This window comes from Bufo gargarizans, chromosome 2 (genome assembly GCF_014858855.1).
Source record: "Bufo gargarizans isolate SCDJY-AF-19 chromosome 2, ASM1485885v1, whole genome shotgun sequence".
Taxonomy (NCBI): domain Eukaryota; kingdom Metazoa; phylum Chordata; class Amphibia; order Anura; family Bufonidae; genus Bufo; species Bufo gargarizans.
This window is the reverse complement of record NC_058081.1, coordinates 701,884,152-701,909,788: the sequence shown is the minus strand read 5'-3', so window position 1 is coordinate 701,909,788 and position 25,637 is coordinate 701,884,152. Positions and strand designations below refer to the sequence as shown.

General features: G+C 44.5%; 1 protein-coding gene across 1 annotated transcript; it reads right to left on the bottom strand.

Annotated features, from left to right (window-relative positions):
• Positions 1-4,822: 4,822 nt before the first annotated feature.
• SLC25A34 (solute carrier family 25 member 34) lies at positions 4,823-22,763 on the bottom strand. The gene is made up of 5 exons (XM_044278590.1): positions 22,123-22,763; positions 19,032-19,097; positions 6,616-6,768; positions 6,150-6,284; positions 4,823-6,063 (listed from the first exon to the last, which is right to left on the bottom strand). The coding sequence occupies exons 1-5, from the start codon at positions 22,522-22,524 to the stop codon at positions 5,887-5,889; spliced, it is 933 nt and encodes a 310-aa protein (XP_044134525.1). The 5' UTR covers positions 22,525-22,763; the 3' UTR covers positions 4,823-5,886.
• Positions 22,764-25,637: the final 2,874 nt, after the last annotated feature.

Below are 25,637 nucleotides of genomic sequence, written 5' to 3'. Positions count from 1 at the left end.
AAACCTCTGGAAAGAGAGGGCTCCTCCGTGGGTAGTCTCTTGCAGGGGTTGGTTTTGGCCTTTCTTCCAGGAGTGGGAGACAGGAGGGCAAGTGAAGGATTTGCGTACACCTCACGAATATCTTCCGGCTTATGCCACCCCGATTCTGAAGGTGATCCGCCGGTGGGGTTTGGGAGTGAGGGAAATCAAGGCCCAGTCAAGGAGATCCCTTGACGAGAGGGTCTTGTTGACCCACTTCCAGAAGCCCCTAGCCCTTAAGGATTGCCCAAGTCGGGATCTAGACAAGGGGTTACAGTTGTTAAATTCGGCAAGGATCCCCTTGAAGTTTTGGGACTTGGCTTGGCGCTGCTTTCATGGGAAACTGTATGTAAGGGGCAACTTGAGGTATAGGAACTCTGATGAAAGGGGTTGTTCCTGGGAGGAGTGTGACGACATACTGGAAAGTATGGAGCACTTCCTGCTTCAGTGTCCCTTTAATACAGAAGTATACAAACGGGTGGGCGCATCCATTGGCTGGCCTAGGCTAGCCAACCTCTCCTATGCGGAATGGGCTTATGGAGCATTCAAAGGTTTGGGAAGAAGGGACCCATGCATAGCTTTTGTAGTTAGCATAATGGTCAGGTACTTCACATGGAACGCACAGTGTTTAGTTTCAACCCAGCAGAAAGTCCTCCCTGTGGAAGAGGTGTGTAGGAACATTCTAGGTGACCAAGCGAAGGTTCGCTCTCTTGAGTGCAAGAAGGTAGGTACGGATGGGGTCTCTTACCTCTGGAGAGGCTTCACCTTTGATGTGCCTTAGCCTCAGTAGCACTTTTCCTGGTGTTGGGCTGAGGCTTTCACATTAGGTTTTTGTTTTGTATTTAAGATGAGTTTTTGAAGAAATGTTTGCAAATGACTGAACTTGGGCCTTCGGGTGGATTTTAATATTGGTTTGTATAGATTGATATGGTTGTTGTAAGATGTATATATTGTATGATAGGGTAAGTGGGGTGTAGTTAGGTTGGGTGGGATGGGGTGGGGTGGGGTTCATATTTTTTCATGTTGGGAGGCCTGCATCCAGCCCTGGACTATGCGGACATAGGAGGACATTAGGCAAGGGACTGGGTGTGGGTGGTGGAGGAAGGGCTGGCCTCATGGAGGGACAAGAGGCAGAGGTTGGCCCTGGGTGAAGGTGATGGTATAAATAGATTGGTAGGGTTAGTATAGGTTTGTTTTTTCTCATATATGTGTGTGTATACCAATAAAAAAAAAAAAATATATATATATATATATACAGTACAGACCAAAAGTTTGGACACACCTTCTCATTCAAAGAGTTTTCTTTATTTTCATGACTATGAAAATTGTAGATTCACACTGAAGGCATCAAAACTATGAATTAACAAATGTGGAATTATATACATAACAAAAAAGTGTGAAACAACTGAAAATATGTCATATTCTAGGTTCTTCAAAGTATCCACCTTTTGCTTTGATTACTGCTTTGCACACTGTTGGCATTCTCTTGATGAGCTTCAAGAGGTAGTCACCTGAAATGATCTTCCAACAGTCTTGAAGGAGTTCCCAGAGATGCTTAGCACTTGTTGGCCCTTTTGCCTTCACTCTGCGGTCCAGCTCACCCCAAACCATCTCGATTGGGTTCAGGTCTGGTGACTGTAGAGGCCACGTCATCTGGAGCAGCACCCCATTACTCTCCTTCATGGTCAAATAGCCCTTACACAGCCTGGATGTGTGTTTGGGGTCATTGTCCTGTTGAAAAATAAATGATAGTCCAACTAAACGCAAACCGGATGGAATAGCATGCCGCTGCAAGATGCTGTGGTAGCCATGCTGGCTCAGTATGCTTTCAATTTTGAATAAATCCCCAACAGTCACCAGCAAAGCACCATCACACCTCCTCCTCCATGCTTTACGGTGGGAACCAGGCATGTAGAGTCCATCCGTTCACCCTTTTCTACGTCGCACAAAGACACGGTGGTTGGAACCAAAGATCTTAAATTTGAACTCATCAGACCAAAGCACAGATTTCCACTGGTCTAATGTCCATTCCTTGTGTTCTTTAGCCCAAACAAGTCTCTTCTGCTTGTTGCCTGTCTTTAGCAGTGGTTTCCTAGCAGATATTCTACCATGAAGGCCTGATTCACACAGTCTCCTCTTAACAGTTGTTCTAGAGATGTGTCTGCTGCTAGAACTCTGTGTGGCATTGACCTGGTCTCTAATCTGAGCTGCTGTTAACCTGCGATTTCTGAGGCTGGTGACTCGTATGAACTTATCCTCCGCAGCAGAGGTGACTCTTGGTCTTCCTTTCCTGGGGCGGTCCGCATGTGAGCCAGTTTCTTTGTAGCGCTTGATGGTTTTTGTGACTGCACTTGGGGACACTTTCAAAGTTTTCCCAATTTTTCGGACTGACTGACCTTAATTTCTTAAAGTAATGATGGCCACTCATTTTTCTTTACTTAGCTGCTTTTTTCTTGCCATAATACAAATTCTAACAGTCTATTCAGTAGGACTATCAGCTGTGTATCCACCTGACTTCTCCTCAACGCAACTGATGGTCCCAACCCCATTTATAAGGCAAGAAATCCCACTTATTAAACCTGACAGGGCACACCTGTGAAGTGAAAACCATTTCAGGTGACTACCTCTTGAAGCTCATTAAGAGAATGCCAAGAGTGTGCAAAGCAGTAATAAAAGCAAAGGGTGGCTACTTTGAAGAACCTAGAATATGACATATTTTCAGTTGTTTCACACTTTTTTGTTATGTATATAATTCCACATGTGTTAATTCATAGTTTTGATGCCTTCAGTGTGAATCTACCATTTTCATGAAAATAAAGAAAACTCTTTGAATGAGAAGGTGTGTCCAAACTTTTGGTCTGTACTGTATATGTAAAAAAAAATTTTTTTTTTTTGTTATTTGATATTTTTATTATGATTATTTATTGTGACAAGTTGTCATTTATTTTTTGTTATAAACAATTTGTATAAATTTGTATATAGTCGGGGTTCAGCCGGATCGGATGTTTACGTTAGGCTAGGTTTAATTTTCTCTTTTTAGTAGGTATGAATGAGATAGTATGCATGGAGCTGGGCCAGTAGTAAGTGTATATACTTTATACCTTGTTTTATATCTTATTTGGAAATTTTATGGCAAAGTTTTTGTATTTTTGTATAAAATTAAAAAGAGTTCCTCAGCATCTGATCTTATTCTGTATATATGGACACTGCACAGTACCACTTCTCCTGTCCTGTATACTGGGTGTAATCCTCAGTATTTGCCTCATGCACATATGTACTGGATGACATCCGTGTTGCATCTGTTTTTTTTTTTTTTTTTTTTGCAGACCCATTGACTGCTATGAGTCTGTGGTCTGCATTGTGTGGCCAAGTATAGGACATGTTCTATCTATTAGCGGAGCGGACATATGGATGCTAAAAGGTTTCCACACCAGTATGTTCTGTTTCTGTGCAAAAGGTAGAACATGTCCTATTCTTGACCGCGAGAAAGGGAAGTCAATGGGGCATCCAAAAAAAAAAGGAAGAGTGTTTGTTAGGTGTGTGTATAGCAGTGCTGTGTGTATATATGTCAGCTGTGTATGAAAGCTGTATTTGTCAAGTGTGTATGCAGCAGTGCTGTGTGTGTTTGTTACTGACCTTGACCCCTCCACTTTATTAAACCACCGGGAAAGGTTTAATAAGTAGGACATTTTTTTTTTAAACTTTCTGTTTCCTAGGGCTCATTCAGACTGCCGTACTGTTCTGCGGCCCGCAAATTGCTGATCCGCAAAACACGGATACCGGCCATATGCGTTCCACACTTTGCGGACCGCACATGGCCGGCACTATGATAGAAATGACTATTCTTGTCCGCTATTCTGGACAAGAATAAGACTTGCTCTATCTTTCTTGCGGGCCGTGGAACGGAACTACAGATGCGTGCAGCACACGGTCTGCTGTCTGCATCTTTTGCGGTCCCATTGAAATAAATGGGTTCACACCCGTTCCACAATGGATGCGGACCCATTCATATGGTCGTCTGAATGAGAACTCATAGTCTGGAAAATATGGTATATATGTAAGCCAATAGAGGAGGACTTGACCCCTAATTGTTTATACTGTAGAGGGCACTGTGGTCTGCACTTACCAGCTGGGGGGGGTTCTGATGTAGGAGGTCCAAAGCACGAGTGGGGAGATGGAAGTAGTTCATCCAAACTCACTCCTGCACTGAACAATGTAGTGGAGAGTGGCTCCTGGAAGCGTGATGTGGTGGCACCAAGCCATTGGTGGGGGGGGGGAGGGGTTGTGAGAACATTGTTCATCGGCTCCTGCTGCATTCAGCACCCACATCGAAGCGCTGTACAGGAAAGTACAGCGTGATATGGGCATTGGGATGCACAAGGGAGCCCATGCTTATTGATTCCAGTGCCAAGTGGTTCCTGCTGCCCAAGCACGGGATAGGGGTGGTAAATCTCATAGCATCAGAGAGATAGATAAATGTCACTGAGTGCAATTGTCACTTGATATAATTGGCATTTTGTAATAACCCGATATAATAAGGGCTTCTGCACACGACCGTATCGGTTTTTGCAGTCCGCAAAACACGGATCCCAGCCGAGTGCCTGCCGCCATATTTATTTTCTCCTGCAGAAATGTCCTATCCTTGTCTGCCAAACGGACAAGGATAGGAGATGTTCTATTTTTATTTTTTTGCAGGGCCGCGGAACTGACTTAATAATGTGGACAGCATGTTTTGTAGTCCCATTGAGATTAATGGGTCCGCATCCGATCCCCAATAATCCCCCCCAAAAAAACTACAGCCAGATTTCAGGTAAGAAAGATCTTTTTATTTGTAACTCTCCATCAGGTGGCGCAGTACACAAGGCACTTATATGATGTGGTCGTATTACTCCCTGATCTGACTCCTTAGAACATGCAGATGCTAATTCTTGTCCTATTATAGTAGAAGTCGTTTTCATGTTTGTTGGGGCTCATGCACACGACCGTTGGCTGTTTTGCGGTCCGCAAATTTGATAACGGATACCGTCCGCGTGCATTCCACATTTTGCCGAACGGAATCGCCGGCCACTAATAGAACGCTCCTATCCTTGCCCATAAAACGGGCAAGAATAGGTCATGTTCTATTTTTTTTTGCGGGGCCGCAGAATGGACATACGGATGACATCATGTCCTCATCTTTTGTGGCCCCATTGATGTGAATGGGTCCACATACAACCTGCAAAAAATGCAGATCGGATGCAGACCAAAAATACGTTTGTGGGCATGAGCCCTTATTCACACGGCTATGATGTGGGCGCATTTTAACGTTCATATTGCGGCTATAATTCTCCGAGCTGACAATGTCATAGACCGCTAGGATTCCTTTAGTTTGAGCTGCAGCATAATGTCTGGTTGCTGCTGGGAGGTAATAAGTAGGTAAACTAACCAAGGGGTTGATGCCGAGTCACGGGATCACAGCATATTTGGGGAGGTCACATGATCCAAGAACAGCATGGCGTCAATAACGCCATATTTTAATTTATCATACGTACAACCCCCTCCCCCACAACAAGGGATAACCCTGATTCTGTACATTATATGGACCCTGTGATCTGGGGGAGGGAGGACAGGGCGCCTGCACCCCAAAATATTAAAAAGTAACTAAAATAAAACTACGAACACTTGCAACAAGCGTCCGCTCTCCACAGGGGATGCACCATTGTCTGCAGGTGACATTATAACCATCGCTCGCCCCACTCTTGGCACAAGAAACCAGAATCTCTGCCACTTATCATCACCTCAGTTTTGCTTTGCAAACTTTATGAGTCCTGAGATTATATGGGCCCCCATGTTGGGGCCCTGGAAGTTAAGTCCGTGCTGGCTCCGCCCTCAGTGGTGCTGGTAATGATACGTCATTTTCCTTAGCTCCTCCCAGAAGAGCAGGCTGAGGATCGTGTGTGGCCCCAGGCGGACGTAAGCCGGGACAATGCCCTTGTAGAGGGCGAGGACACCTTCCTTGTGGGTGATCTTCAAGAAACAGTCCAGGAAACCCCGGTAGAGGCGACCCTGAGGAACGAAAGACAAGAGGAGATGAGCGAGGAGGGGATGAGAAGAAGGAGAAGACACAAGGAAGACTCCGGAGCTGTGCTCACCCGGCCCTCACTGTCCACAGGCTGGTTATACAGCCGTGTGCTGACCACGTCAAATGGCATCATTGCTACGGACACACCAACGCTGCTGATCATCCCTCCGGCCAACGGCACCAGCCAGCTGTCATCTGAGAACCACTGGGGGCAGGAAGACAAAAAGCTCCATCATTACATGAAATCGACACCGGGAATCCAACAATTTATCCTATTTGTCCCTTACATACGTCAGCACACTATTACGGTAGGTTTACATGCAGCAGATTAGTCACAGAAATTTCTGAAACTGAAAAAAAAATCTATTTTATGTTTCAGCCGCAGGTGGATGGCTTTCTGCAAGACCCGTCCAGGTGAAATTTCAAGTCTACTGCATGTGAACATACTGTACCTATAAGAAGCACCCCGTGAAAATGAATCAGAGCCGGCCACCTCTAGGGAGTGGCAGATCCACCTGGTGACCCGTCTCCATTACCTTCTTATGCTTGACCCATTCTTTAGCATTAGCAAAAGTCGCCAGCTGCACCGCAGATCCAACCATCACCCTCGGGACGGCTCCGTTAACGCCACGCCACAGTCCCAAGACTCCATGCTTCTTGTAGATGGTCTCAAACGCAGAACTGACACTCTGTACGAAAGATAAAGGGTTCATCAGGTTCAAAGGGAAATCTCTGCCAGAACAGATGTTAATGGCTCACATTACTATTATCCCTAAAGAAGGAAAAGATGAGACGATGTGTGCTAGTTATAGGCCCATATCTCTCTTAAACAATGATTTAAAAATGTTCGCCAAACTCCTGGCGCTTAGGCTAAAACCATTATTGCCAAACCTTATAAATAGCGAACAAGTAGGATTTGTAGCGGGAAGAGAGGGTAGAATGAACACTACTCGCCTTATCAACATTATACATCACGTACGTAGCCGATCTGTGCCTCTAGTACTGCTGGGGACAGATGCCGAAAAAGCGTTTGACCGCATAGATTGGTTGTTTATGCAAAAAGCCTTGACGAAATTCAGAATTCCTGCAGAATTTGTCAACGCTATCATGGCCATGTATTCCAAGCCATCTGCTAAGGTGGTGGTCAATGGTACGCTCTCTCCCCCTCTGCAAATTTCTAATGGGACAAGACAGGGTTGTCCTCTGTCACCCCTGCTATTTGTCTTGACAGTTGAGTGTCTATTTCAGGCTATAAGACAAGATGACAGAATACGGGGTATTGAGCTACAGGGGGGTTCATCACCAGTTGGCAGCGTTTGCTGATGACTTATTGGTATTGATTTCGAACCCGGAGGTAGCCTTTATGGCTATACAATCCTTATTTGATCCTTTTGGGGATTTATCTAACTTCTTGATTTACCCCACAAAGTCTCAAGTTTTAAATGTGACATTAGACACACAGCGGCATCAATGCCCCGTATCAATGGTCAGCTTCAAGCCTTAAGTTTTTGGGCATTAAGCTTACATCTGATCCTACCCGGATATTTGAGGAAAACTATCAAGGCTTATCCAATGACATTAGACGTACATTGGATTCCTGGGAGATACCATTCATATCATGGTTCGGAAGACGTTCACTAATCAAAACTATTATATTACCCAAAGTTCTATACCTCCTCCAAACCCTCCCTATTTTTATACCTCGCTCATTTTTTATCAGAATAGAGTCAACTCTCTCTAAGTTTCTATGGAACATGAAGAAACCCAGACTTACTAAACAATACACTACTTTACCCGTCAAACAAGGAGGTATGGGGGTGCCAGACTTTTATGGATATTACTTGGCAGTTCAGGGGATGAGGTGTCTAGAGTGGCTACGCTATCAAGGGGATAGACTTGATATTCAGTCCGAGTTTGCCATTAGTCGATCTGCAATTCGACCCCTACTTCTACATGGAAAGTGTGTTAATGAAACATATATTGGAAATCCCATTACTAAGAATACGACACGGCTATGGAGACAAAAACTGAAAAATAACTTTCTCACTGCCACAATCTCCCCTTTGACACAACTGAGGGATATTCTACAACATGCATCTCCACAATTTATACAAACTCTCTCAGAAGAGGCTAAAGCAATCACTATGCCAATAGTGGACTTATTAGACGAGTGGGGCACACTGAGAAAAGAGTGGGATAGAGGGGAAAATATTTCCTATTTATCTTTTCTACAAAAAATCATACGTAAGGGATTACTTAAAGCCAATTACACCAATAAATAAGACAGACCCAACAAGGTTTGAGAAACTAGTCCTCCAGAAACAGGAACCTGTTAAAAAAAATCTCTAGATTGTACTCTATGATAATCACACTTACAAGCCCAGATGTTAACCCTTATTTAGAGAAATGGGAATTGGACTTAGGCTTGGATAAAGATCTAAAGTCTCTACATAGGTGTCTCTCACTGACCCCGAAGATTTCAACTTGCGTACGGCTGCAAGAAAACTATTTTAAAATATAAACCAGATGGTATTACACGCCAGAAGTTTTACATAAGATGTACCCCGAGGTCAGTGAGAGATGCTGGAGGTGTGAAAGGGAAAAAGGCACCTTTCTTCACATCTGGTGGAAGTGTGAGATAATCAAAAAAATTTGGGAACAGATCTGCTTAGTAATCACAAAGGTCTGTAAGATTAATGTACAACCTTCCCCACAGATTTGTCTATTAAACTTATTAGACCAAATAAAATGCTCAGCCGCTACCAAACATCTCATCACGCAATTATTTGCAGCGGCTAGAGTGCTAGTCGCAGTTAATTGGCGGGAAACATCCCCCCCTCCATTGGAAAACTGGGAACTTAGGTGTGATGATATATATAGAATGGAACAAATAGCGGGATGGAAGAATAGATCCACTCATATGTTCCAAAAAGTGTGGGGCCCTTGGGTAACATATAGAGGCTTCCATTCCACTTAAGGTAGCTTATCCATCTTCCTTCCTATTGTCTGGGAGAATAAAGGATTCTTTTTAAGGAGGTGTTGAAACGTGTGCTGCAATCATCCACTCCCCCCCCCCCCATCCCTATCCTTTCCCTTCCCCTTCCCCCCCCCCCTTTTTTTTTTTTCTTCTTTTTTCTATTTCTGTTGTTGTGTTGAAATATTACATATATCACTTTTGGCTAGGAGTGCAATAAGACGTCATATAATATATAAGATGTCATTCGTGCCTTTACTGACAACTGTAAACTGATTTCTCATACTTTGGCACTTCTGAGATAATTATGCACAATGTATAAGTTGTCATCCATGCCTCTACTAACAATTGTAAACTGTTCTCTCATATGTTTGCACTTTTGAGATAAAAATATACAATAAAATTTGTTTGAAATAAAGGGTTCATCAGACAGATCATTACACCACACTCTCTGCAGAACATTGCTCACTCTACCTCCTGACTGATACATAGTGATTAGAGATGAGCGAATTTCAGGTTATGAAATTCGTTCACACTTCGTTTACTGGTAAAAGGTGAATTGCGTCATGGATTCCGTTACCATGGACAATAACGCAATTCTAAGACGGAATGCATAACGGAATGCCTTTAGAGGTATTCCGAAGTCTATGGGCTGCATAAAGGATCCGTCCCATTTCCGTTATGCAGGAGAGTCCTCTCCAGCATAACAGAAACGGGACGGATCCATTTTGCAGCCCATAGACTTCGGAATACCTCTAAAGGCATTCCGTTATGCATTCCGTCTTAGAATTGCGTTATTGTCCATGGTAACGGAATCCATGACGCAATTCACCTTTTACCAGTAAACGAATTTCATAACCTGAAATATGTGCAGATTATTACATCACTGACCTCTCTAGAGATCTGCAGAACATTGCTCTGTCCTCTCTACCTCCTGACAGATACATAGTGATATTTCCTGCAGATTATTACACCATTGACCTCCCTAGAGATCAGCAGAACATTGGTTTACAAGTGTTACAGGACAGATCTGTTATTTCTTGATGACTGGTGGCTTTGCACAGCCCTGCCTGCCAGGAGGTAACGTTACTTATGTTAACTCTCGCTATACCTTCAGTCACGTCATCACCTGATGAGGAGATAGCGTGTTTTTTTGCTGTATTTTTTTGCTGTGTCATAATCGGCAGGTGCGGCCCTGAGCTGGAACAAAGGTGAAGGAGATAAGAAAACAGCTGAACAAAACATCTGAGCAGTCACCGGCCTATACAAGGGTAATACCTGTATTACACTGGCCGAGGGTCGTCGAGATCATCGCTAAGGCTGAATTCACACTTCAGTTATTTGGTCAGTTGTTTCCATCAGCTACAGACGTGGACAAAATTGTTGGTACCCTTTGGTCAATGAAAGAAAAAGTCACAATGGTCACAGAAATAACTTTAATCTGACAAAAGTAATAATAAATTAAAATTCTATAAATGTTAACCAATGAAAGTCAGACATTGTTTTTCAACCATGCTTCAACAGAATTATGTAAAAAAATAAACTCATGAAACAGGCATGGACAAAAATGATGGTACCCCTAACTTAATATTTTGTTGCGCAACCTTTTGAGGCAATCACTGCAATCAAACGCTTCCTGTAACTGTCAATGAGACATCTGCACCTCTCAGCAGGTATTTTGGCCCACTCCTCATGAGCAAACTGCTCCAGTTGTGTCCGGTTTGAAGGGTGCCTTTTCCAGACTGCATGTTTCAGCTCCTTCCAAAGATGCTCAATAGGATTGAGGTCAGGGCTCATAGAAGGCCACTTTAGAATAGTCCAATTTTTTCCTCTTAGCCATTCTTGGGTGTTTTTAGCGGTGTGTTTTGGGTCATTGTCCTGTTGCAAGACCCATGACCTGCGACTGAGACCAAGCTTTCTGACACTGGCTAGTACATTTCTCTCTAGAATTCCTTGATAGTCTTGAGATTTCATTGTACCCTGCACAGATTCAAGACACCCTGTGCCAGACGCAGCAAAGCAGCCCCAGAACATAACAGAGCCTCCTCCATGTTTCACAGTAGGGACAGTGTTCTTTTCTTGATATGCTTCATTTTTTCGTCTGTGAACATACAGCTGATGTGCCTTGGCAAAAACTTCGATTTTTGTCTCATCTGTCCACAGGACATTCTCCCAGAAGCTTTGTGGCTTGTCAACATGTAGTTTGGCATATTCCAGTCTTGCTTTTTTATGATTCGTTTTCAACAATGGTGTCCTCCTTGGTCGTCTCCCATGTAGTCCACTTTGGCTCAAACAACGACGGATGGTGCGATCTGACACTGATGTTCCTTGAGCATGAAGTTCACCTTGAATCTCTTTAGAAGTCTTTCTAGGCTCTTTTGTTACCATTCGGATTATCCGTCTCTTAGATTTGTCATCAATTTTCCTCCTGCGGCCACGTCCAGGGAGGTTGGCTACAGTCCCATGGATCTTAAACTTATGAATAATATGTGCAACTGTACTCACAGGAACATCTAGTTGCTTGGAGATGGTCTTATAGCCTTTACCTTTAACATGCTTGTCTATAATTTTCTTTCTGATCTCTTGAGACAGCTCTTTCCTTTGCTTCCTCTGGTCCATGTCGAGTGTGGTACACACCATATCACCAAACAACACAGTGATTACCTGGAGCCATATATATAGGCCCAATGGCTGATTACAAGGTTGTAGACACCTGTGATGCTAATTAGTGGACACACCTTGAATTAACATGTCCCTTTGGTCACATTATGTTCTGTGTTTTCTAGGGGTACCATCATTTTTGTCCATGCCTGTTTCATGAGTTTATTTTTTTACATAATTCTGTTGAAGCATGGTTGAAAAACAATGTCTGACTTTCATTGGTTAACATTTATAGAATTTTAATTTATTATTACTTTTGTCAGATTAAAGTTATTTCTGTGACCATTGTGACTTTTTCTTTCATTGACCAAAGGGTACCAACAATTTTGTCCACGTCTGTATTATGAGCCAAAACCAGTAGTGAAGCCTACTCAGATAAGGTATAATGGAAAGATTTCCTCTTGTTCTGAGTTTTTGACCCAAACCTGCTTTGGAAATAACTGACCAAATAACTGAAGTGTGAATTCCGCCTAAGGGCTCTGCGTGAAAGAGACCCAAGCCCTGTTCCGGACAGCAGAGACATGGAGCATTAACATCTCCATGCCTCTCTGTGATCTTTTCACTACAAAATCACAGTGAGATAAAGTTGTCACTGTGATTTTGTAGTAAAAAGATCACAATCATGTTAATGCTCCGTGTCTCTGCTGTCCGGAACTGGGCTTGGCTCTCTTTCACGCAGCGGATTACCCGCAAGACATCTGCTCATGTGAAAGAGCCCTAAGGGCTTATGCATACGACCGCGCGGCGGATCCATAAAATTGTGGATCCACAAAACACGATGCCTCTTGTGTGCAGAACAGGCCTTCCATAATAGAAATGCTTACTCTTGTCCGCAAAATGGACAAGAATAGGACATGTTCTATTTTTTTTTCAGGCCCATGGAACGCATAAATGTGGCTCGGGTGCAGAACCAAACAACGTTTGTGTGCTTGAGCCCTAACAAGCATTCGTAGGAACACTCGTTAGCGATGATCTACCAATGTGAAGGTGCTGCTGATTAACCGATGAATGAGCATCTTTTACAAAAATCATCGTTTGCCGCCAGCAGATCGTGCTGCCTAATCGCTAGGGTAGCCACTGGCTTCACCCATGAAAGCTGGACCTCACTGGCCACTCCCCCAAATGACAAACCACGCCCTCATAAATGAAGCCACACCCACACCTATGTGACGCCACGCCCCCCTGTCGGCAGCCGGGAGGAAAAACGGGGAGAGGAGAGAGAAGAAATTTCGGAGGAGAAGGTGAGCTGGGGGCAGCAGGGGTGGTTCTCTCCCCCTCAGTCAGCCACAGGGAGCCATGTCTGCGGCTCTAGTGACTGACTGGGGGTAAAAGAAGCTTCAGTCAGTTACTGCAGCTTACACTCAGACAGCGCAATGCTGCAGTCTGAACCTGAGCTACTAAAAAGGAGAACATCCCTGTGTCCGTCCAGGCCCTGCGCCGGACGGAGGACAGGGAGCCTGAAAACCGGACTGTCCGGCCTAAAACCGGAAGTCTGGCCACCCTCCTAATTGCGCTCAGCTGCCGGCAAATAATGATTCTGTATGAGGTCAAGCGATGGCATTAGTGATCATTTTCCCCCATACTGTGGAGGAGATCACTGCATGTAATAGCAGTGGTCTCCTCCGCCGACGAGCAGGTGATTGCTGGGAAGGACTGCTTCTTTCATGTCAATCATAAGGCTCATCTGCCATTATAATACAGCCCTAACCACATGAACCCCAACACATGGGAAACAACATAAAGGCTGAAATACCCTAGTAATAGTAATATCATGACATTGTGATGAGATCTGCAGCATCCCACATATCTGTGTAAATGGGACACTTTAAACATCTGCTTATTTATGTATTTATCTAATGTATGGTTTTTCACATTATCAGTCTGGCATTGTCATTCCACCCATTCGCCCCTAGGTGGTGCTGGCACCACACTATATATAGCCTTGGGTGTTTCTAGCTTAGAGCAGAATGTTATGTTAGAGTCAGAGTGAGAGAGGGGAAGCAAGTTCATGGAGGAGAGAAACAGGCCTAAATCAACATGTAGCTGTTTTCCTTTTCTCTGGGCCATGATGAAGCCTGGAGAAGACAACCAGGCACCAGACAGTGAGTCTATGTCTAAATATGAAGCAAGCCTAGTGAGGGTTACAGCTGAATCTAGCTTATGGACCTCATCAGCACAAGTGCCTGAGAGCAACTTTCCAAGTGCCGGGACACGTATGGATAATTAGTGCGCAGAATTGTCCTTATCCACTACACAAGCCTTCCAGGACATAGTGGAAAAACCTAAACCTTTTTAGGAGAGCATCCTGCAAATAACGTAGCAGAAGACTGATGCCTGCCACGAGGGACAACTGATAGGATAGCTCAAAGTAAACCGAAACCAGCATATTTAGTACCACAGTGCTGTAGATTAAGCTTAGAACTATTATAAGAAGTCTTGCCTGTAAAGTGTCAGCCTTAAAGAGAACTCCTCAACTGACAATTGCCTGAACCTGATAAGTGGAATACAATTGTACTTATTTCTGAGTCATCACTTATGCCATATGAATGCACTTTATTGATGGACTGTAACATCTGCCTTGAGACTAATGGTTCAAGTAAAGGTTGGAATTGTTTTACAACAACTGACCTTACGGTGCTGGCGTCACGAACACAGGGACCCAGCCACCAAAGCACCTTAAACACCTACATCATAAAGGGCACCTCAACTTCCATCTGGCTGGTGTTCCCTGCAATAGAGAGTGCCCCGGAGGATTTAGTGCTGTCACTACACTGCTAACCGTGTGTACAAACAACTACTACCCCCATCGGCCCACCGTGAGACTCACGTGGTTTCCCCTGCGGTCCGGCTCGCTGCAGATCCACAAACCTTATACTACAGTAACAACTATTCATCTATCACTGCTGACAACCAGCCTCTATATCATGTCTGAGAGGTTGTCACAAATATATAAAAGTATATATAAAGAAGAATTCTAGCTATAGATAGACAGACTTACTAATCCTATAGATGGCGGACGCTTAGGGTGTCTGGACCTGCACCAGAAGTATCACAGGGGCTCAGGGTTGATGATGAATGAGGTGCAGACTTTATACCAGGTATTGGTTGGCGCTGTGGCTCAATGTTGGTGCAAAATGTCACATTTCACGTTTCTTGCGCAAAACAGGCAACAGATTCCATTGCCACATTTTGCTGCAATGTACGTCAGTTTCTAGGTGCAGTCCTATTAGTAGATGGGGGCCACGTTTTTCTGTACTTGTAGACGTTGGCAGCCCAGATGTGTAGTCCTGGCATCCGGTCTGCGGTTATAATGATGTCTTATCCAGATTAAGATGAATCGGGATAAACTCTATAATAATAACTGCGACCAACAGTCAGAGATGAGAGGCTGAGACGCCAGAGGATCTGCAGCCGCAGAGGACGACAGCTGCCAGGGCTGAGAGGTCAGACATGAGATGCTCTGCAGAGTCACATTCTGCCTCTGCCCCAGGGTGGATGTTGGGGTCCCTCCACTCCCCAGAAGCTGTAAACTGATCACACATTTGATTATTGTTGTCAGGCCTCTCTATGCCCGAGGGGAAACAAGGATCAGGTAGGTTATATTTTATCATGGTCTATCACAGGGGTCGGCAACCTTTTTCGGACGTTGTGCCAAGGAAAAACATCATAGCAGAAGCGCTCAGTGTGCCGGGCAATACAGGAAAGTCATATAAGGCCTCATGCACACGACCGTTGTTTGCTTCCTCGTCCGTTCCGCCGATTTTAGCATTTCAGGTGCGGACCCATTCATTTCTATGGAACCGTTAAAAATGCGGATAGTGCACCATTTTCCGTCCGTGATCCGTGGTTCCAGTCCGTCAAAAAAAATATAACCTGTCCTATTCTCTGTCCGCAGGAAAACGGTTTGCGGACCCATTCAAGTCAAGGGGACTGCTAAAAAACGCAGAGGCAGACAAGATTGTCACCCGCGTCCGTTTTATTCCTATCATTTGCATGGCAAACCTGTCTTAGACTTTTTTTTACCTTCCTTTATGTCTGGTGGTCCTCCAAAAATAAAGGAAGACACGAAAACGGATCACGGTACCCCATTTTGCGGAACGGAACACAACAACGGTCGTGTGCATGAGGCCTAACACAACAAACTGCATGTGACATAAAGTTACCATTCAGTCTGAGCCTTGTTCCTGATTTTCTTTGCAAAGACGATCACGCTGTGGTTAATACGAGGAGACTTTCAGGTCTCTCCGGCAGTCACATGCAAAATCACTATCCTCCAACACGTCCCAAAGTTGTCAGAAGCTTGCTCTCCTTGCCCCCAGCAGTCACATGCAGGCTCGCTATCTTCCAACAACCCCCAAAGTTGTCGGAAGCATTCCCCCCCATCACCCCCAGTAATCACATGCAGGCTCAGCATCCTTCGACCACCCCAGAGTTGCCAGAATCTTGCTCCACATTGTCCCCCCATTACCCGCAGCAGTCACCTGCAGGCTCACCATCCTCCCACCCCCAAATTAGTCACAATGCTTCCCCCATTCTTCAAGCTCACCATCATCTTTCCATCTGCCTGTCCTTGCACACCATGCCCTGCCCACTACTACTCCCTTCCAATGTCACCTGTGCCACTACTACTCCCATCCCCCTGCTGGTACCTGTGCCACTACTACTCCCATCCCATCACTGTCCCTTGTGTCACCACTTCTCCCTGCTGTCGCCTATGCCACTACTACTCTCACCCCCCTGCTGTCACCTGTCCCTTGTGTCACCACTTCTCCCTGCTGTCGCCTATGCCAGGAGTGATAGAGCAGCAGAGGACCACCAGCGGGTACAGCAGCCAGCCCTTGAGGTAGTGGAGTCTGGTAGCTGGCGGGCACGGCGGGAAGGGCCTAACAGACACACCCTGTGTGGCGCATCTGAATTGTTTTTTTTTTATTAAAAGTGCAGCACTCTGCGTCTTGTGAGGCTGCGTGCCAGTGAAACACTGCTTGTGTGCCATCTCTGGCACATGTCTATCGTTTGTTCCCCTGTCCCCTGGAGATAAGTGGATCTGGAGGTGTCTGGCAGTCACTTATCCTTCTCTCCCTGTGGCAATAAACAAAAACACTGGGGCACTTGATTTTTTCTTGTTATCACTGGGGGCAGATGGAGCCTCTGAGCCCCGACCCCTGGTGCTATACATTCGGCCTCATACTGGAGCTTTATAGACTCCTATGTCTTTCTGCTGGGGAGGACTGGAGTGAACTGGAAGTGGGACGTCCATAGGTGGCAGGAGGATCTGATCCCCTCTATTCCTTGCTTTAAGGCCTCATGCACAAGAACGTACTTTGTTTCCGTGTCCGTTCCGTTTTTTTTTTTGCTGATAGGATGCGGACCCATTCATTTTAATGGGTCCGCAAAAAATGCGGACAGCACACCGTGTCAGTATGTCTGTTCCGTAGCACCGCAAAAAAAAATATAGAACATGTCCTATTCTTGTGTGTTTTGCGGACAAGGATAGGCATTGTTACAATAGATCCGCAAAAAAAAAAAAACAGAACGGACACGGAAAGAAAATACGATTGTGCGCATGACCCCTAGTGCTCTGAGCAAACGAACACCCAGCACAGGTGCCATGTAGGAAAGGCGAGGTGCTAAAGCATTATGTGGGGTTTTGATCTCATTGGAGGCATTATGTGCCTCCAGCCTCAGTCACGTCCCACAGCAATGTCCGCTACAGCCACCAGTGACAATTCAACGTGACAAGGAGCAGGATGCAGAGACTATATGTGCAGAGTCCAGTCACCCCAGTAGTAGAATAATAATTCGGGGGGCCAGGCCATAGGACGGATTACTGATTGGGTGACGAGGAACGGCCGCTGTCACAATCATTAAACCAGTCAGAAGAGGAGACACGGCTCCCACCTCCTCTGGACTTTGTATCCTGACACAAACCATTAACAACCAGTTACTGATTGTAAACAACCATATATATCCCACCAATCCTGCTCAGAGGGAGCAGATCAGTAGTGTAATAGTCTGCAAAATAATATAGCATTTGTATCTGTCAGGAGGTAGAGGACAGAGCAATGTTCTGCAGATCTCTATAGAGATCAGTAGTGTAATAGTCTGCAGAATAATATATCACTATGTATCTGTCAGGAGGTAAAGAACAGAGCAATGTTCTGCAGATCTCTAGAGAGATCAGTAGTGTAATAGTCTGCAGAATAATGTATCACTATGTATCTGTCAGGAGGTAGAGGACAGAGCAATGATCTGCAGATCTCTAGAGAGATCAGTAGTGTAATAGTCTGCAGAATAATATATCACTATGTATCTGTCAGGAGGTAAAGAACAGAGCAATGTTCTGCAGATCTCTAGAGAGATCAGTAGTGTAATAGTCTGCAGAATAATGTATCACTATGTATCTGTCAGGAGGTAGAGGACAGAGCAATGATCTGCAGATCTCTAGAGAGATCAGTAGTGTAATAGTCTGCAGAATAATGTATCACTATGTATCTGTCAGGAGGTAGAGGACAGAGAAATGTTCTGCAGATCTCTAGAGAGATCAGTAGTGTAATAGTCTGCAGAATAATGTATCACTATGTATCTGTCAGGAGGTAGAGGACAGAGCAATGATCTGCAGATCTCTAGAGAGAACAGTAGTGTAATAGTCTGCAGAATAATATATCACTATGTATCTGTCAGGAGGTAGAGAGCACAGAGCAATGTTCTGCAGATTTCTAGAGAAGTTAGGCTCAATTCACACGTCCGCAATTTTCCTTCCGCATCTGTTCCGCAATTTTGCGGAACAGGTGCGGATCCATTCATTTCAATGGGGGAGTAATTGCTGTCCGCATCAGCACTTCCGTGATGTGGTTCCGCAAAAAAAATTAAGCATGTCCTACTTTTGGCCGCAAATTGCAGTCCGTGGCCCCATTGTACTCAATGGGTCTGCAAAAAAGCGGATGACATGCGGAAAGACACTAAATGTCATCCGCATATCATCCGCATTACCCTAGCAGCATGTATTCCTCCTTCCTTTTTTATTTTTGCGGAAACACAGAAGCACGGAACGGATGTGGATGCACTTTTGTAAAAAACTGAAGGTTTTTTACGGAAACACGGATCTGCAAAAAAACGGACCGTAAGGAAAATTGCGGACGTGTGAATAGAGCCTTAGTGGTGTAATAATCTGCTGAATATATCACTATGTATCTGTCAGGAGGTAGAGAGCACAGAGCAATGTTCTGCAGAATTCTAGAGAAGTTAGTGGTGTAATAATCTGCAGGATATATCACTATGTATCTGGGGTTATAGACGTCGGTTCCCCCCCCATCTCACCTGGTGATTGTGCTGATGTCCTACAGCAATGGCGGCCACCGTCTGCGCCTGAAGATGCGTCTTTACCTACAGAAAAGGAGCAGGGTTTCAGATGATGAATTTTCAGGAGTCGGTATTTGGAATAATATTGTAAGATTAAGTAAATCCTGGGAAATAAGTGGGCGATGCTGATATTGGGGTGAGCGGTGGGCGTACAAGCTCTGACATGACAGGGGAGGGGGTTACACTATTACACACTGCGCCATAGTTTTAACTTCCACCTGGATGGAGGCCATGGACTTACTCTGGGTTCTATAGGGTCCGGGGCTGCGGTGCGCTATTCTATCCAGGACTTCACATATAGACTATGGAAGGACTGTAATCTATGTGGCGGTATGATGGTGGACGCGTATGAGGGCGCAGTGTCCTTCCTCAATGGTCGCCTGCAGACTGAAGCTCCTAGTGATGTCACCTTGGAGTCGTGCAGCCTGAAATACCGGCACAGAGGTCATAAGTAACGAGAGACGCCGGTCACGTGAGGGACAGGGATGGCTGCATTATTACAGAGAAACTCGGGGGTCGCCAATCTGCTCAGTTTTGGGGGGACCTTATGCAGTTGCGCAATTTTCTAATCAACTATAGTTTATTAAATTATAAATGTTATTATTAATTTAAATTTAAATTAATTAATTACAATTTAATTAAAATTTATTAATTAAAATGTAATTACAATTAATTAACATTTAATTATTAATTTATTATATAATTTCTCACTATATTAAACATTTATTTTGCTGTCAGTGAATGGAAACATTATTGTTTACATCCAGAGGTTAAAAGACCAAATACTTCTGAAAGCTGAGGGTTTGCTACAATTATATCCATTCCAGGCAATCTATGAGCTGAACAGCCTGGACTCCAGAGTGATACAAGGTACCCGAACTGATACATTGTCACAAACTCTCAGGACAGGAGATCTGTGATGATCTTCCAGGTGGAATCTACCAGGATCCTCCTCCCCTCGTCATTGTTAGGGGAGCCTGGCAGAGTCAGCGCCACCAGTGCCAGGGACCTGCAGATCTGGTTTCTGTCACACAATGGCAGCTGTTTGCTCGTCACTATAAACTAAGGTCTTTTCTTACCAGGGAGGTCATTAAAACCTCTATTGTGCTAATTCTAAATTCTATCTGTCGCTGGAAAAGTTGAGTGATACCAATATGGCCGCCCCCACTTTCTTTCTGTGTCTGTTCCATTTTTTTTTTTGTGGACCGTATACGGAACCATTCATTTCAATGCGTCCGCAAAAAAAAGGAAGTTACTCCGTGTGCATTCGGTGTCCATATGTCCGCATGTCCGTTCCGCAAAAAAATAGAACATGTCCTATTCTTGTCAGCATAACGGACAAGGATAGGACTGTTCTATTAGGGGCCAGCTGTTCCGTTCCGCAAAATACGGAACGCACACGTAAGCCATCCGTATTTTTTGCGGACCACAAAATACATAAGGTCGTGTGCATGAGACCCTAGGGTTCATTGTGTGAAAGTCAGTTTTTCCTGCATATTTATACACATTAATAGTTTTTGCACAATAGCGCAAAATTATCTAATAGGGTCTAATATACGGAACCAGAAAAACACTTTCTGGATAGACATTGTAATTGTAAAGTTGAAAATCGACAGTCTGCCTCAGAGGGACTTGTGAGGTCTGCCCATGAGGGTGGTAACCAGTTTTCCCAGACTTCAGAATGGAGGATTGTGATGTGATAATACAAGGTGGGAATGAAAAAAGGCAAAGTGGCAACACCTATGGGAGCAGTGATGGCAGCCATGTTGGTGTCACCCAGTTTTCTCAGAGATAGAAAGAGGTATAGTGATGGAGGTAGTATAAAAAGAGAGTTGTCACTGTGTTATCTGTGGTGTTACATAGGACTGCAGGTGACATCTACTACATTATCTGTACTCAGAGAGCTATGCCTGTGTTATCTGTGGTGTTACATAGGACTGCAGGTGACATCTACTGCATTATCTGTACTCAGAGAGCTATCACTGTGTTATCTGTGGTGTTACATAGGACTGCAGGTGACATCTACTACATTATCTGTACTCAGAGAGCTATCACTGTGGTATCTGTGGTGTTACATAGGACTGCAGGTGACATCTACTACATTATCTGTACTCAGAGAGCTATCACTGTGGTATCTGTGGTGTTACATAGGACTGCAGGTAACATATCCTACATTACCCACACTCAGAGAGCTATCACTGTGTTATCTGTGGTGTTACATAGGACTGCAGGTGACATCTACTACATTATCTGTACTCAGAGAGTTATCACTGTGATATCTGTGGTGTTACATGGGACTGCAGGTGACATCTACTGCATTATCTGTACTCAGAGAGCTATGCCTGTGTTATCTTTGGTGTTACATAGGACTGCATGTGACATCTACTACATTATCTGTACTCAGAGAGCTATCACTGTGTTATCTGTGGTGTTACATAGGACTGCAGGTGACATCTACTGCATTATCTTTACTCAGAGAGCTATCACTGTGTTATCTGTGGTGTTACATAGGACTGCAGGTGACATCTACTACATTATCTGTACTCAGAGAATGATCACAAGCTTATATTCTACATTATCTGTACTCTGATCTATCACTATAATCTGCACTGTTACATAGGACTGCAGAGAACATCTACTAATTTGTCTGTACTCAGAGTTATCACTGTGTTATCTGTGGATGTTACATAGGACTGCAGGTAACATCTACTACATTATCTGTACTCAGAGTTATCACTGTGTTATCTGTGGTGTTACATGGGACTGCAAGTGACATCTACTTTATCTGTACTGAGAGAGTTATCACTGTGTTATCTGTGGTGTTACATAGGACTGCAGGTGACATCTACTACATTATCTGTACTGAGAGAGTTATCACTGTGTTATCTGTGGTGTTACATAGGACTGCAGGTGACATCTACTACATTATCTGTACTCAGAGAATGATCACAAGCTTATATTCAGATAAATGACAGGTTCAGCTCTGCTACATCCGTGGTACATACAAAGTGGAACAAAACAGTGGCCAGAGACTGAGTGGTTTACTTACCAGGTACGCTGGACTGCCCACGAATGCCCCCAGAGCTCCAGCGATTGCCCCTGCAGCCACATTGCCCCCCGGCTGCTTCGTCAGTCCCATGTTCTCAGCGTATGAGTACAGGTAGAAGCGCACTCCATTCATCATTCCCTGATATAGCAGTCCTGCCGTCAGCCCCTTCTGCAGCCCGCGCAGTCCATCTGCTTGACCAACCGCCACCATGGCCTGTAAGACCCCCCGGTAATGCCGCGTGTAAGACCCCCGGGCGCGCAGTTCACCCTGCAGCTGTAGCCTCGTCTTCACCACTTCCAGCGGGTTAGTAAACACACATGCCAGGCAGCACGCGGACGCACCCAGCACGAAGTCCACCGGTGGAGAAATGGAGATGGCCGCACCAGGCGGAGGGCTCGCCATGTTTATACACAGAGAAAAATAACGCAAAAGGTTAAAGGGACGTAAAATCTGTAACAGGTGCAATCGGTCACAGCGGAGACCTCGCGCCCTCCATCAGGACCCGCAGCAAATGCCTCGCATCAGACGTCCATCGACTGTGCTCTCTGATGTCAGCCACAGGGGCATGAAGCTGGCATCTAGTGGGAGGCTGCAGTCTCTTGTGTGGTGCAGCCATAGAGCTTCTGCCTGCACACTCATCAGCTCTGGGATCCTAACTCCCAGCGTCCAACCCTCCAGCCCTCCCCTGACCAATCTGTGGCTTCTTATCCACACACACCTCTGGGAACCGGAGGAGGGGGTGTGTGGGGGGGGGGGGGCGGTTTAGTGGAGCAACCGCTTGTCACATATAGGGGAAAGGTCACCGGCTGCCGCCTCTTCCACTGCATTTCCTGGTTCGTGCCTTTGTTTCATTACCGGCCCTTTAAATGTGATCTTCAGGAGGCGATTGTCTCTCTATTATGTGATCTTATGCTCAGTATCGGTTGCTGTGGGTTTGATGCAATAATGCGGGAAAAAAAGTGACAAAAGCAACTTGTGAATATACGTCATAGTTCAGAGGGTTGTAATAACCAGATATGAAGGATTTAAAGGGGGATTCCAGTGATTGACTACTGTGCAGTAAATGATGACTGGTCGGGGCCATTTATAAGGACAGGGGCGTAGCTAAAAGCACATAGGCCCTGGTGCAAGGGTTCAGCTTGGGCCCACCTTCCCTCAATGCTTTGTGGCCAGGGGCAGGAAAGCAACCCCCCCCCCCCCCCCTCCAATGCCAAATTCTTGACCTAACCCCTTCCCTCCAGCCAGAGGTGTAACTTGACCAGTATGCACTTTCTATAATACCAGTGTCTTATTATGCAGCACAAGGGTCTACCTCTGCACCCCCTATAGCTATGCCCCTGGTCTAAGAAGATATAATGAAGTAAAGTCACATCCAGACACTGAAGGAGCGCAGGGCTACATGTGGCCTGCAATGCAATTCTGTGTGGCCCCTCAATGGCCACATGCATGCTCGTCTGTGTCTGCTCACATGTAGTTTCCATGTCAGAGAGAAGAGGAATGACGCGTAGAGCTGGAGCAGGGACAGGCAAGTACTAATAGAGCAAGTTCCCATCTCTGGGTCCTACATACATATCGGCAGAATGAGGGTCTCCGGATGCCTATGGTGCACTCCAGAAAGGAGGAGATGAGGTGGAGAGGTGGTCATGCTTGAGCTCTGCTATCTTCATTGTGTTGGCTAATTCAAGCAGCTCTTACTAACTACAGTAGTGTTAAAAAAAATTGCAGAGTTTAAAAAAGCAAAAGTCGCAAAACCATTCTAATAACATTTATTTACATAAATGCATTTGCACTAGAGATACTACACATTCAACTCCAAATCAACACTTAACTCAACATAACATTTCTCCAGTTTGTGTTTACAGAAAGTAAAGAAAAATTAACATTAAGCTGCTCAAAAACAGTAGTGCCAGCATTTTTCTTCAAAAACTCAAAAATGTAATGTATAAATTCAACTCCTTTAATTCCTGCTTGAATATTTAGTGGAGGAACCATTGTTTCTGAGAACGGCTTGACGTGTGTTGCATGGAGTCGACCACCTTCTGGGCCCTTTGAACAGGTTTTCCAGTCCAGGACGAGGGGACTACATTCCACAGTTCTTCAACATTTTTGATGGCACCCCACAAGTTCTCTATGGGATTGGGCCGGCCATTCTATTAACCCAATCCTGTTTGTAACCAAGATGTTATTCTCTTACTACTTTGTTTTGGGTCACTGTCATGTTGGAAGACCCATTTCAAGGACATTTCTTCATCGGCATAGGGCATCATGATCTCCTCAAGTATTCTGATATATTCATTCTACGGTAATCCATGATCCCTCTAATGTGATAAATAGGCCCAACACCATGGTGTGAGAAACATCTCCCCACCATGCTTTACTTTCTTCACAGTGGACTGTGGCTTAAATTTAGTGCTCGGCGCTCATCGGACATACTGTTTGCTGCCACTAGACCACAAAAGAACAACTGTGCTTTCCTCAGTCCACAAAATGTTGCGTCATTTCTCTTTGGGCCGTTCAATAGGTTCCTTGGCAAAATTTTTACCTATTTTCTACAATCGGACTTTGCGGAGAGTTCTTTCTGGAGACTTGGTTTCACTTCATTGTTTTCCGATAGTAGCAGTGCTCTCTGGTCACTTCAGATCTTCTTGGATCTTTCTTGAGGTGATCATTGGCTGAGATTTTGCCATTTTGGCTATTTTCTGATCCATTCGAACAGTGGTTGCCCACATTATGACATTTCTTTTAGGTTTTTGTTTCCATTTGAGATGGAAACAAAAACTTCTCTATATGCACTTGTCTATAAGTTTTCCCCTCTCCAATCAAGTTTTTTTTAAATGAAAGTATGTTCTTCATGAGAACAATGTCTGGAACTATCCATTTTCCCCAGTATTTTAGAAGGAAATGCACTACAAGCAACAGTTGCCTTCCTATCTTAAAGAAGGGCCGCAATTGACACCTATTATTCCACTTATATCTGTAAAGAATAAATCAAGGCAACTGGACGTACTGTAGATTTCTTGAAAACGTTTCACTCGTTCTTCCAACGAGCTTTCTCAATTCTGAGTGACTGTACAAGAATTCTCTGGGAATAAATATGTAACTGAATCAACATCTGGTAATTATACCCAGCATAGGGTCAGAGGTCATTATACCCAGCATGGGACCCCATGCTGGGTATAATTTCCAGATGTTGATTCAGTTACATATTTATTCCCAGAGAATTCTTGTACAGTCACTCAGAATTGAGAAAGCTCGTTGGAAGAACGAGTGAAACGTTTTCAAGAAATCTACAGTACGTCCAGTTGCCTTGATTTATTCTTTACAGATATACCATGACCTGGATAAATGAGAACCTTCACAGACCTATTATTCCACGGAATGACTTCACCGGTTTTACTCCTTGCTGCTTGATTTTGAGCAAGCCCCTTTCAATTAATGATTCAATTACTCAGAATGTTCGTCATGCATGCCATAATTGCCGGCTCTGTTTTCTTTCTATTAGTTTACTACGCTAA

What these genes read in the sequence shown, in the direction of transcription:
- SLC25A34 (XM_044278590.1), bottom strand. Translation starts at nt 22,524, where the DNA reads ATGGCGAGCCCTCCGCCTGGTGCGGCCATCTCCATTTCTCCACCGGTG. An exon ending in GACATCAGCACAATCACCAG is followed by an intron (nt 6,769 to 19,031) that starts GTGAGATGGGGG and finishes TCTTTCGTACAG; the next exon opens with AGTGTCAGTTCTGCGTTTGA. An exon ending in AATGGGTCAAGCATAAGAAG is followed by an intron (nt 6,285 to 6,615) that starts GTAATGGAGACG and finishes TCCTGCCCCCAG; the next exon opens with TGGTTCTCAGATGACAGCTG.